At 49.0% G+C, this 13755-nt stretch overlaps 1 protein-coding gene across 4 annotated transcripts in view; it reads left to right on the top strand.

The window, feature by feature from the left end:
* The window catches only part of ADD2 (adducin 2), a 141955-nt gene that overhangs the window by 99485 nt on the left and 28715 nt on the right, over nt 1-13755 (top strand). For all 4 annotated transcript variants that reach the window (XM_062209614.1, XM_062209610.1, XM_062209613.1 and 1 more), the window contains exons 5-8: nt 7144-7295; nt 7702-7782; nt 11357-11506; nt 12814-12957. In XM_062209614.1, coding sequence (XP_062065598.1) covers nt 7144-7295; nt 7702-7782; nt 11357-11506; nt 12814-12957 — 527 coding nt within the window. The remainder of the gene's footprint in view (nt 1-7143; nt 7296-7701; nt 7783-11356; nt 11507-12813; nt 12958-13755) is intronic.

The following is a 13755-nucleotide window of genomic DNA, read 5'->3' as shown; positions in this document are numbered from 1 at the left end:
TGGGTGTCCAGGGAGCAGCCGGGAGCAGAGGTTGGGGAGGGGGAGGGAGGAGCACCAACAGCTTGGTTGCCAGGCAACAGCACAAGCTGCAGTTGCATTGACAGGTCTGGGGGAGCTCCACAGTAGCCAGATAGGTGCCTAACTCTGTTTATGATGTTGCTGTGAATTAAAGACCTACGGAAGAATTACCCCTGAAGCCAGGGGTGGGCAGGGTGGAGGTGACTTCAGGGGCTGGGAAGAGGCCATGGAACCCCAAGTCTCCGTGCCCCACTACACAGGCCAACTTGTCTCCGTCACTGAGGGAGACAAGAGACACACGAGAGGAGGCAGTGCTGTGCCGAGACCCAGCTTCCTAGGCTGTGACACCCTCCCCACAACCCGTGAAAGCAAGTTTTGATAAGTGCTGCCCTTCAATAAAACCAATAGATTGTGATTGGAAATAAGAAAGTCGTTAAAAAAAGGCAAAATTTTATCACTGTACTGTGTTCTGAAAACGTGGACATCGCTTTTCTCAACACTTTGGTCTGTATTCTTCCAGCCTTTGTCTTGTTGAGGACATAAATTAGTTCGTTCTTTCTCCAGGATGCAGAATTTAGGGTGGGATTCGCCATCATGAATTAACTTTAAATCATTCGTATTCTCTGATCTAGCAATCCTAGATTATATGAACAAAAATGTAATCCCTTTGTAGGTATAATTTTAATAACTTACCCTATCTTGACTAATCTCGCACAACATGAAATACAGTTCTGTGCTATTTCCCATGAGCACATGCACTCAGATCAATGTGCCGCTATGGGACATTTAGGATGATTCCAATTTTTTTGCTATTATGCACAGTAATGCAATTGAACAACCTTGTAAATAAATCTCAAATTCTATCCGTGACTGCTTTCTTAAGGTAGATTATGAGGCGCGGAATTGCTAGATCAAAGAACATGAATGTTACAAAGACTCAAATGCATAATAGCAAATTACATCCTTTCTCTATCCTGGAGAAAAAGATGGAAGCAATTTTACATTCCCAACATCAGTGCAGCGAGTGCCCGTTTCCTGTACCCTGGTGTGCAGTGCCCTCATATTGCTGCTTGCTTCATCTGCCTGAGGGGGTCCATGACAGCAGTGCTCTGTGTTTTAATGTGTATCTATTTGACTAGGAATGAGATAGGATATTTTACATAGCTTCATATACATATGAGGCATGGCTTTCTTTTTGTTGTAGATTGCTTATTCACATCCTCTGCCAGTTTTTCTACCTGTGTATTCTTTTAGATTTTTAAGTCTTTATAAGATAAGGCTATATCCCCAGTATCTATCAAATATATTGCAGTGGTTTCTAGTTTCTCCGTTGCCTTTTAATTTTTGCTTCTGGAGTTTTTTGGTCTGGTCGAATTCTTTGATTTCCATTTAGGTTAATCCATTGCTGTTTTCCTCTGTGTATTCTGGTTTTGATTGCATGCTTAGAAGCACTTTCTCTGTGTTTATCATCGGGTGGGGCAAATACCCATAGCCTTTCTTCTGTTTTCTCAACTCTTTATATATGTTTATTCCTATTTTTTAAAAAGATTTATCCATTTATTTGGAAGGTAGAGTTACAGAGAGGCAGAGGCAGAGAGAGATAGAGAAAGAGAGAGAGGGCTTCCATCCACCGGTTCACTCCCCAAATAGCTACAACAGCCTGAGCTGGGCCGATCCAAAGCCAGGAGCCAGAAGCTTCTTCTGGGTCTCCCTCATGGATGCAGGGGCCCAAGGGCTTGGGCCATCTTCCATTGCTTTCTCAGGCCATAGCAGAGAGCTGGATAGGAAGTGGAGCAGCTGGGACTCAAGCCGGCACCCATATGAGATGCCAGCACTGCAGGTGACAGCTTAACCAGCTACGCCACAGCACCAGCCCCATAAGTTTATTTTTAAAAATAACATTAAAATTATTTTGTCGAATCTCCTCCCCTCATCGACCTTAAAAATCCCTTTTGGGATTGTGATTGAGATTTTATCAAATGAGTAGATTGCTTTGGTGTGGAATTTATACATTTATAATTGTGTATTAAAGTGTAAGTTCCACAGGGGAAATCTGTGCGTTTGGGTCCCTGCTATATTCTGGAACAGTCTCTTGGATTTGGAATAGTGTCTGGCACATATGAATTGATTAAAAATACTTGTATGAATAAAGCGATTTTAAATCTTTTCAGAAATGAGACATGTCTTTATTTAAGTCTTCTTTGGTGTCCATCAGAAAAACTTAGCAGTTATTTTTGTTTAGTCCCATTAATTTCTTATGAAGTTCATTCTGGAAATTTTGTGTAGTGTCTCCTTAAATGAGTCTTTGTCCATTCAGTTTTCTTTCTGGTTAAAACTCTCATTTAGGAAAATTGTTGGGTATAAATAGTTAAATAAATGTAAATAAATAAATGTTTATTGATCTTTTATTTCAATTTTAATATTATCGCAACTAATTTTCTTGGGGTTAATGTATAGGAAATAGATCCATAATTAATGGTCATTTTGTCTCCCTCATTCCATATTTTCACTTTGACTTATTTTCCAGTTTTCTTGTTGCGTCTGTGGGAACTTCCAGAGCAGTGTCTAATGATAGATCAGGAAGCAATCGCACTTGTCTCATTTCTGACTTTAATGGGAATTCTTTTACCTCAGAGTTTGAGAGAATTATTCTTTCTGTGTTGAGGAAATGTCTTTTCATTCTAGTTCATTATGGGTTTTTCTCAGAAATGGGTGTTGAATTTTATAAAATGCATTTTGGGCATTTATTGATTTTTCTTTTCTTGAGCAATTAATGTGATGAGTTACAGTCATAGATTTCTGAATACTGTTGGACTATTTTTTTTTTCATTCCTGAAATAAATCACTCCTGCTCTTGATGCATTCTTTTAAAAATACTTTTCTGGATTTGATTTGTCAGAATGTTACTAGCAATTTTTGCATCTATAGTCACATGTGAGATTGGTTTTCAGTTCACCTTTTGAATAATCTTCCTCAGTATTAATATTAAAGCTAAATTTCATACAATGACTCAGGGTGAACTCTCCTCACCCCCACTCCCGGCGGTGGAGTTTACATGTGATAGGAAGGCTCTGCTCATTCACTTGCAGCCATCTAGACCTGGAACATTTTTAGAGGATTTTAACATTTTTCCCTCTTTTTCTTCTAGAGTTTTTAACTGATTTTGTTGCTTTTTTGTTTTAAAAGATTTTATTTTATTTATTTGAAAGACAGAGTTACAGAGAGAGGTAGAGAGAGAGGTCTTCCATCTGCTGGTTCACTCCCAAAATGGCTGCAACGGCCGGAGCTGTGCCAATCAGAAGCCAGGAGCCAGGAGCTTCTTCTGGGTCTCCCACGTGGGTACAGGGGCCCAAGGACTTGGGCCATCTTCCACTGCTTTCCCAGGCCATAGCAGAGAGCTGGATTGGAAGTGGAGCAGCCAGGACTCAAACCGGTGCCCATATGGGATGCTGGCGCTTCAGGCCAGGGCTTTAACCCACTATGCCACAGCGCCAGCTTGTTACTTCCTGAGTAAATGTTTATCACATGATTGTATAAGATAAGCCATTTCATGGAGCTTTTCAAAATCGTGACAGTGATTTGCAATGCCACTTTTAGCGTTTACGTCTTCTGCTACATGTACATTGATTGATTGTTCTCGTTCCTGGTGCTATGTGGTTGAAGTGTATTGACCAGTCTAGATACTTTTATCTATAGATGATTATTTATTCATAGATATCCCATGAGTCAGTCCTTATACTTATTGGTTCTAAATTTCCTGTTTCCCAATTCCCTTATTTTGTTTTTATTTTCACTAACTATTTTCCATAATTTTTTTTGTTTTTCTTTTTTAGACTAGAATCGAATGATTTGATTTATTTTCATGCTTAGCTCAATAATAAAGATATTTGAAGCTATAATTTTTTTTTCAGAATGTAGGTTTGTATTTATCTCATAGATTATTTTTTAAAAGATTTATTTATTTATTTGAGAAAGAGAGAAATCGATCTTCCATACACTGGTTCAGTCCCCAAATGGCCACAATGGCTGGAGCTGGGCCTATCTGAAGCCAGGACCCAGGAGCTTCTTCCCAGTCTCCTACATGGGTGCAGGGGCCCGAGGACTTGAACCATCTTCCACTGCTCTCTTAGGCACATTAGCAGGGAGCGGGATTGGAAGTAGAGCAGCCGGGACTTGAACCAGCACCCATATGGGATACCAGCACTGCAGGTGGTGGCTTAACCCGCTATGCCACAGTGCTGGCCACATGTCCCATTGATTTTTTTGAACAATGTTTCCTTTAGTGTTAACTTGTAGACTGCAGTCACTATTTTGACTTTGTCTTTCTTCTAAGAGCTATCTGGGAGTGTGTTTTCTCATTTTCAAATGGTTGAATGTGTATTATTTTAAAGATCCATTAACAACATTGTATTTTACTGCACTACATTTAGGAACTGTGTCTTATTTCATTTCTGTGCTGGGGATTTATTGAGATTTTCTTGGTGACCTCGTAAGATCATTTAAAAATGATGTATGGGTATAGATTATGGCTAGGTCAGAGTATGTAATCCGTATTTCCATTTCTATTTGATTTTGTCAAAAATGACCATTGTGTTGTCTCCGCTGAATTTGATTTCTGCTCATTTCTCCTTGTATTTATGATAGTTTTGCTCTCTATGTCTTGGTGAAATATTATTCAGAGCATAAGGGTATATTATAGCTGTAACTTCATTATGGACTGTATCTTAATAACTCATATAAAATGACTTACAAAATGCTTGTTTTGATTCAAGAGATTATTATTTTGCCTGACTTCTGCTTGGATAATAATATCATGACTGCTTATTTTTTCTTTATGTTTGCTGGGTCAGCCTTTGATCTTCCTTCCCCTCTTACCTGTTTGGTGTCATTTTGCCTCAATGTGTCTTTATTTTGTCTAAGACTCCTATAACATTGTCTTCTGGCATTTGGTGGCTGTAACAGAGAAGCCTGTTTTTTGTTACTTGGAAGGTAACCACAGCTTTTCGTTGATGCTTGTGGATTTTTTTTCCCCTTTTCCTTGTATTTCAAAAATACTGCCAAGAAGCATGTCATTGTAGGCTTTTTTCTTTTTTACAGACTTTCCCTGCTCTCCACTACACTAAGTCCTTACAATCGTACACTCACACCTTCAGTTCAGAAAATTTTGTTTCTGCCCTATCCATATTGTTAGCTCTATGCTGGCTCTCTGGCCTTTGTCACACTCTCTTTCATGGCTTTCATGTTTCTGTCCTTATGCTTGTCCTGTTGCCGCAGCAACCAGCATCTGCCTGGAAGATGGACGCGTGCCTCAAACCTGCTCAGTACAGAGGCAGCAGACGTTTAGAGGGAGATGCCAAGTGTCGGGGGTTCAAGCCCAGACAGGGTGTTCTCTGCGTAGCTCTTTTTTTCCTTAGAGTTTGGGAGTTTGGCCAAAGTCTTGGTCTTAGCTGTCAGGGGCTTTGGTGCAGTGTCATCTCCTGCAGTGTTTTCTTAGGCCCTTGGAGTAAATGCCTCCGGTAGATCTGGGTCCCAAGCGTGGCAGGCAGCCACCCTGGCTTTCATGAGGCTTCCAGAGTAGGCATTCTTTAGATGGAGACTCCGAGAGCAGATGAGGGGGAGCCTCCATGGGAGCCCCCTGTTCTCTTGAGCCTTGGTGCTGTGGGTGGGGTACCCCTCATGGCCACAGCTCCACAGGGTCGGGGAGAGGGACCCTGTTGGGACAGGCTACAGAGGACCTGATGGGGTGTGAGTGTCTGTGGACCCGTTCTGGCTTCCTGGCCATCCCGGGGTGCCTCAGTTGTTTATTAGGGGATTCTAAGGACTCTGAAGACCCTCCCGACAGCAGCCCTGCCTGCCGGTGTTGCCTGGGCTCTTAGGATTTTGATGTGCTTCCGGGGATGAAGCAAAAAGGTAGTTTCTTGTTTGGGGACCCCACTGAGAGGAAGGAGGGATTCCAGACTGGCTGATTTGAATTGGAATTCCGTGGCTTTGGAATTGTGCTGTTGTTGTTGCCTGTGTCACTGGGCCTCTGGAGCCCTGCTGTCCCTGTCTGCTTGTGTCCTGGCTGGCCAGGGCCCTCTGTGACGTGATTCGAGGTGTGCTGTGGTTGCTGGGTGCTCGGCGACAGCACCCAGTCTGTGCTCATGTTTGCTGACCAGTCCTGCTCATCCCCACCGATGACAGGGCTGCTGTGGGACACCGTCACACTGTGTAGCAGTGAGCTTTACAGAGGCAGTGACACTTCCCGAGAGCATTGTCACCCATCACAGTTTGTAGTGGGGAGCTGGGCGAGGCAGCACCAGGAGGTCCCCAGCCAGATGTCCTTTTGAGCTGGAATCGCTTCTGTTGATTGCCTTGTTGATTCACAGACACTGACTAACCCAGGTGCTGGGGCTCGGAGGCCCCTTTCTGTGCCTGAGTATATAGGCGGCAGTCATCGTGGTTAGTGACAAAGACTGGACACCAACTCCTGGGCCCTTCGGGCACCCTGAGGATCAGACTGCCAAACCCTCCACGTCCATCTCAAAAGCTCTGCCACATAGCCCCGGGGACTGCAGTCCAGAGAGCTGGGCATGCTCGCTGGGGCCTCGCACCCTTCAGCCAACCACAGCTACCCACTGCCAGGAGCTCATGAGCTGTCGAGAAGTTGAGTTTATTTCCTGGCTGACTTGGCCTTCAGTCTGCCCTGGCTCCAAATCACAGGAAAAGTTCTGTTGCATGGGAGAGTTCAAACAGCACGGTACTAGCAGGTCACCTTCATTGAAACAAAGCACCCTGATTTCCATTCAGTGTCCATCTTGGAGTTTTTAAGGTCAGCTTGGCATTCCTGGAAGCTTTCATCCTGTGGCCTTGAGTCTTGTTTCTAATTTTTTAATTTTAATTTTAATAAAAGCGATGCCATGCCCATCCAAATGAGCAGAAGTCGGGCACAGATGTCTGCTCTGTGGACCCTCTGCCCCCTGGGCGGAGGCTCAGCGACGCTCGCGTCCCTGCCTGGCTGTCTCCCTGTCTTCTGTGCGGTGGCAGTAGCAGTGAGGTTGTGGGGAACACTGGAGCGAGGAAGGGAGGCGGGGTGGGAGCCCCGACCCTGCGAGCACTGCCCTGTCTGTGCCCTGTGCCCCGCAGACTTCTCCATGATGACGCCCATCAATGACCTCCACACGGCCGAACCCCTGAACCTGGCCAAGGGGGAGCGGCTCATGCGGTGCAAGATTAGCAGCGTCTACCGGCTCCTGGACCTCTACGGCTGGGCCCAGCTGAGCGACACCTACGTCACGGTGAGGAGGCCCCTCGGAGTGGGCTGCGGCACTGCGTGTGGCCCCCACAAAATCCAAAGGGAGAAGCTCTGACTCTTGGCATGGCTGTGGCACTGCTGGTGACCTCTGGCCAAAATGCACGGAGCGCTTCCTGGGGTCATTGAAATAGACAACCAGCCTGGTAGGCAGTCCTTTGGATGGAGACCAGGAACTCCTTGATCCTGGGTTTACAGCTGCCGTTGGCCATGTGAGAGCGCCCTGGAGCTCCCTTTCCCTGGCTCTGAGGAAAGCCTGGGTCCTCTTCACCTCCCGTGGGCTGGGGGAGAGGTACGCATTCGCAGGAGGACGACACAGATACAGTGGACTCGGATGTTGCCAGCATCCTTGGCGATGTCCTTGACCCTGAGCGCATGTGTCTCTCCTCCAGTTGAGAGTCAGCAAGGAGCAGGACCACTTCCTGATCAGCCCTAAGGGAGTTTCTTGCAGTGAAGTCACAGCATCCAGCCTGGTGAGTACAGTCTGGCCTGCCCCTGCAGCCTCCTTGTTGAAATAATAGTGGCCCCTCTGCTCTTCCAGTGACAAGCCATCTCCGTATTACCTACTGTCCTCCCGTCCCTGGTGGAGCTCGCAGTCTGGGGTTCTGTTTGTGTGGGAAGCAACTGGAGTACCTGGCATATGATGTGACCAAGATACCAATTGCAAGGTGCAGGAGTGAGCTTCTCAGATGTGTGGACTGCAGCTGCTGTGCCCTGCACCGGGGAGAGGAAGACACTGCCTTGGGCACTCTGCCAGGCCATGCGGCCCAGCCCGTTAGCTGAAAATCTGGCTTGACAAAGCCACAGGATACATGGGCAGGGCAGACCTCAAGGAAGGCCGAGGCTACTCTAGATGGGAGAGGACACTGCTGCCCAGCGAGGGTAACTGACGTACAGAAGTCCACCAAGAAGGTGATGGCCGAGTAAGAGCTGGGACCACAGAGACAGGAGGACACAGGCTCTGTCTCTAAACAGACTGGTGGAAAACAGCCCAGGAACCCAGTGATGGAAACTCAGGGTGAACAGTGCTCTGACAGAGCTCGAGGAAACTTGAGGGGCCCAGGGAAGGGGCTGCAGGTGTGGAGGGAGCGACAGTGTAGGGGTGGAGTCCTCGAGCCCATAGGATGATCAGACTTAGACGAGGTGAGAGGTCTGGCAGAGGTGACGCCCACAGGAGTGCAGCGTGCACCAAGCCCAGACACCTGCGGGATCATGCACTGGGGAAGACAGGTGGCTGAGTGTGACTCAGGTATTTGATGTCTGGGAGTAGGGACCAGCTGATAAATGGCATGCAAGGTGGAGGTTGTGGCTTTATTCTGTTGGACCCGCAGACTCCCTGAAGTATGGCAGGTACATGGGTGCTGCGGCCGGGTTTCTGTTGCACTGAGATCACTCTGCCAGCTGTGTGGAGGCAAAGGGACATCAGGACAGCTGGTGAGACTATCACAGGGAGCTGGGAAGAAGATTCTTTGAGTGGGGAAGGAGTACAGAATTGTGTTTGAAGAGCTGGGGAGATGGTCAGCAGAAGTCCGTGGACATTTGGTTGTCCTTGGGTCAGAGAGGTCTGGTCAGAGATATAGGTTCTGGGGTCTGGAACACGAGATTCTCAGGGTGGGTGTGCAGCTTGCACACTGCAAGGCCATCGTGTGTGTTTGTGCAGCTTGCACACTGTACAAGAGAGCCTGGGTGATGGGAAGAGGAGGTGCTCCACTCAGTATGTCCCAGCACGTTGGCGACATCCATACTACAAGCCCAGAGGCAGCATGTGGGAGAGCGGCTCTCCTGGTAGGCTGGGGTGGCTCTTGAGTGACACTAGATCACTCTGACAATGAGATGTGCAGTACAGCCCTCCCTGTGTTTCTGTAAATCCTGTATCCATAGCTGCAACCAGCTGCTGACCGGACATTCTTGGAAAGTAAATTGTGTCCGTATTAAACATGTACAACTTCATTGCCAATACAGCATAACCACTATGTGTATAGCCTATACATGGGTTAGGTATGAGCAGTCTAGAGATGATGTGAAGTGTGCAGTGGGGGGCGCGTAGGTGATAGGCAGATGCTATACAGGAGAGATGTGCGCTTCTGTGGGTTTTGGTATCTGCAGCCAGGGGCAGCAGGAAGGTCCTGGGATCAAGCCCCTGTTTATTCTGAGGGATAACCATACATGAGTCCAGAGAGGGGCCATCCAGGCAGGGCATTCCACTCAGCCACATGTCCAGGGGAGTGGGGGAGCTGGGCTGAAGGGAAGCCAGACGTCATCACTGGACACGGAGGCTAAAGGTCCGTGTGGTGGGAGAGTTGCTGCTGCTGCCAGAGGTCAGGCCGCTGGGAACTCGTGCTCATTCTGTGCAGCTGCAGGAGGTGGCGCCCGGGAACCAGGGCCGAGTTCAGTGAGAACAAGTTAGGCAGCACTGGCATCGGGATTGGGGGCAGGTGGTTTGCAGGCTGTGGTCTTGGGTCACGTGCTGTCAGGCCACAGGGGGCAATTCCGTGATTGGGCATTTTTCAGTTTTTAACCAGGAGACGAGCAGTGTTCTGTGAAGCTTTAACGGCCAGTGGGAAAGAAGCTGCAGTGCTGGCGTTCGCCAGGAGAGGGAGGTGTTGGTCATGCTTGGGCTTGCACAGTGTTTCTGTGTGTGAGTGATCAAGGGGTGTTTGCTTGTCTTGCTTTCACAGCCACAAAGTGACCTTCTGTAACGCTGGTGGTCTGTGACATTGTTGACGTTCAGTATGGAACCCCGTGGCCAGCCAGCAGCTGTCTCTCGAGTGTGTTCAGACATGCACATACACACAAGTATGTGATTTTTCAAGAGCCATGCCAGCACCTAGCCCCTTGGAGGCAAAAGCAGATTGCCACCTGTGCTTCTGACCTGGTTGCAAGTGATGGATAAGTGGGTCTTCATTACACTCTCCTCTTTACCTCTGTACATGATTTTAAGAATCTTTTTCTTTTAGGATTTATTTGTTTATGTGAAAGGCAGAGTAACAGAGAGAAGGAGAGACAGAGATCCTCCACCTGCTGGTTTACTCCTCAAATGGCCACAAAGGCCAGTACAGGGCCAGCATGAGGCCAGCAGCCAGGAGCTCCATTCAGATCTCCCACGTGGGTGGCAGGGGTCCAGGCACTCAGGCCATCTTCTGCTTTCCCAGCCACATTAGCAAGGAGCTGGGTCAGAAGTACATCAGCCAGGACTTGAACCAGGGCTCTGATAGGAGACGATAGCATCGCAGACAGTGGCTTAACCCACTGAACCACAGTGCTGGCCCCATTAAGAATCTTAAAATGAACAGAAAGGGCTCAGCTTAGATGCTGCTTCCTCTCAGAAGGCCTATCTGATCCCTGCTGTGCTGGGACCAGGGACACCTCCCACCTACTCCTAGAGAAGCCTGCAAATGACTCTTCTGGCCTCTTCCTACTCCGAGTGCATGGTGGGGACCACAGCACTGTCATCCCTTGGGAACCTGCTAGAAATGCACACTCTAGGGCCCCATGGTCACATCTGAGAAACTCCGTGCTTGCGTTTTTTTTTTTTTTTTTTAAGATTTATTTATTTATTTGAAAGTCAGAGTTACACAGAGAGGGGAGAGGGAGAGAGGGAGAGAAGGAAAGAGAGGTCTTCCATCCGATGGTTCACTCCCCAATTGGCTACAACAGCCGGAACTGCACTGATCTGAAGCCAGGAGCCAGGAGCTTCTTCCGGGTCTCCCACGTGGGTGCAGGACTTGGGCCATCTTCCACTGCTTTCCCAGGCCATAGCAGAGCGCTGGATTGGAAGTGGAGCAGCCGGGTCTTGAACCAGAGCCCATATGGGATGCTGGCACTGCAGGCCAGGGCATTAACCTGCTGTGCCACTGTGCTGGCGCCTGTGCTTGCATTTTCCCTGTGGAACTCGACCCCCATAAGCCTGGGGCCAGCTCATGTTCCCCCAACACCAAGCCCAGCCCTGCTCCTGGCGTCTGGAATGAATGAACAGCACCTGCTGGGAGAGGAATGAGGGGTCCCCACCGCCCTGTTGCTCGAGGTCTCTCTTCTTCCCCGGCCCAGATCAAGGTGAACATCCTGGGAGAGGTGGTGGAGAAGGGCAGCAGCTGCTTCCCAGTGGACACGGCGGGCTTCTGTCTGCACTCAGCCATCTACGCGGCCAGGCCTGACGTGCGGTGCATCATCCACCTGCACACGCCGGCCACGGCAGCGGTGAGTGGATGTCTCCCCAGCCCCGGAGCTCGCCTCCCAGCACCTTGCTCCCGGCAGCCAGCAGCCACACCCAGGCAGCAATTTCTCTGAGATTTTCCCCAAGGAAAGACATAATCCACTCGAGGTGGGAGCGGTCTCATCATGTAATGTAACAGTGTTCTGGAAAGGCCTTCTGGAATCAGGCCAAGGCGAGGTGAGAGAACTCCCCACGTGTCAGGCCCCATCCCCTCTGTCTCTCTAACACCAAAGCCTTGGAATAAGGTAACGATGTGGAAGGTGTGCGTTACTGTGGCCCCCAGCCTGCTACATACTCAAGCTGGGACCTTTCACCCAGGCCTGAGCTGGCATTGCCCCCACACAGCCATCCAGGCTCTAGAGGAGAAATCTTGACAGAAGGAAACCAGCAGGTGGGTCCTGGGCTACACCTGTTTTACCTTAGTTCAAGGGAGGCTGAGAGCTGGAGACAGCAGCAGGCAAAACTGGGAGAGCGCAGAAGGAGTAACCTCGAGGTTCAGGCTGTGCCCTGGGCATCTCTGGTCATTTCTCCAGGTGTACCCAAGGCACACCTGGACTTGGGTAGACAGCAGGCCACCAGCTCCAGGCGTTCCCCAGCCCTCACCCAGGCCCACACCTGCAGCAGGGGGCAGAGCAGGCTCGTCGCAGCCTGTTGTTTTCTGAGCAGAGCTCCCAGTTGTGAGCACTCAAGCCTCCCAGAATTTGGACCCAGCCTCAATGATGCATTTGTGCCTCACGTGCCCTCTGCAGAGCGCTGGGCTGATGTGTGGGCCAGAGCGAGGCAGGGAGGGCAGGCCCCCTCTGGCCTCTCCCTGCTCCTTGCTTTCAACAAGAAGTGGGGTGGGGGTTGCACCTGTGTTTTACCCCTGGGCCCTGGCTACAACCTGAGGCTTCTCAGTGGGCCTCCCTGTTAGTGAGGGGGCGTGGCCGTATCCCAGGGGAGCAGGCCCTGCGTCACCCAGCCTAGTGCTAATTCTGCCACACCTGCCTCTTGCTGGAGTCTAAGACAAGAACAGAGCTGTGAGCAGGGGCAGCAATAGCTTGCTCACATGCATTCTTTGCAGCAGTTAGAACAGGTGCTATGTTGGCATGGCTGCTGTGAAACAGGAAGGGAAAGGCGTTAGAGCTAGCGCATGAAAGCAGCCAGGAGCTGGGTGCAGGAGGACCCAAGGGCCTTTCTCATGGGCCTGCCCAACCCCCATCACAGGTCCCCAGCACAGAACTGGACTGCCCATGGAGGAAAGGGTAGATGTGACAGCGTCCTGCTGACCATTCCTGTTGTCTCCGTTCAGGTGTCAGCCATGAAGTGGGGCCTCCTGCCTGTCTCCCACAATGCCCTGCTGGTGGGCGACATGGCCTATTACGACTTCAATGGGGAAATGGAGCAAGAAGCTGATCGCATCAACCTGCAGAAGTGCCTTGGACCCACCTGCAAGGTCAGTTCTACCGTCCCGGGCTGGCACCTGCGCTGGCCCTGCCAAGAGCCCAGGTCACAAAAGTGATGCGCATTCGGTGCGAGTCTGTAAAAGTTGCAGACAAATCAAAAGAAAAAAGAGAAAATCTATCCTGCTACTCTGAGATTTGGTGCATAAGTATACTCAGGGTATTTGCAAAGCTAGGGCCAAGAAGTAAGTTCTCCTTTTTTCTCCTTAGTAATAGATAGCAAATGCCATATTTATATTTATATTTATATTTATATTTATATTTAAAAGGCAGAGTTACAGAGAGAGAGGGAAGGACAGAGCGATCTTCTGTCCACTGGTTCATTACCCAAATGGCTACAACAGCCAGAGCTGGGCCAGTCCAAAGCCAGGAGCTAGCAGCTTCTTCTGGGTCTCCCACGTGGGGCAATCTTCCACTGCTTTCCCAGGCACATTTGTAGGGAGCTGGATCAGGAGTGGAGCAGCTAGGATTCGAACTGGCACTTATATGGGATGCCAGTGCCACAGGCAGTGACTTTACCCATTATGCCACAGCACCAGCCCTGCAAATGCCTTTATGTGTCACTAAGAATTTTTTCTACCACTCTTTTAAATAAAATGTCACTGTGTGAATTGCTGAAATTAGGAGGATGTTTTCCCTGAATATTCTCTTAATATAAACAACACTGGGATGCAAATCCTTCCAGTTGCATCTTAGGTTGGATTCTTAGGCAGTGCCATTGTGGGATGACCTCTGGCCCCTGCCCACATGGCTGTCTCCTCCCCATGTCTAATAGATGAGACTCTCTCCAA

This window comes from Lepus europaeus, chromosome 13 (genome assembly GCF_033115175.1).
Source record: "Lepus europaeus isolate LE1 chromosome 13, mLepTim1.pri, whole genome shotgun sequence".
Lineage (NCBI taxonomy): Eukaryota > Metazoa > Chordata > Mammalia > Lagomorpha > Leporidae > Lepus > Lepus europaeus.
Note: the sequence above shows the minus strand (reverse complement) of the source record. Positions and strands in the feature narration are given on the sequence as shown.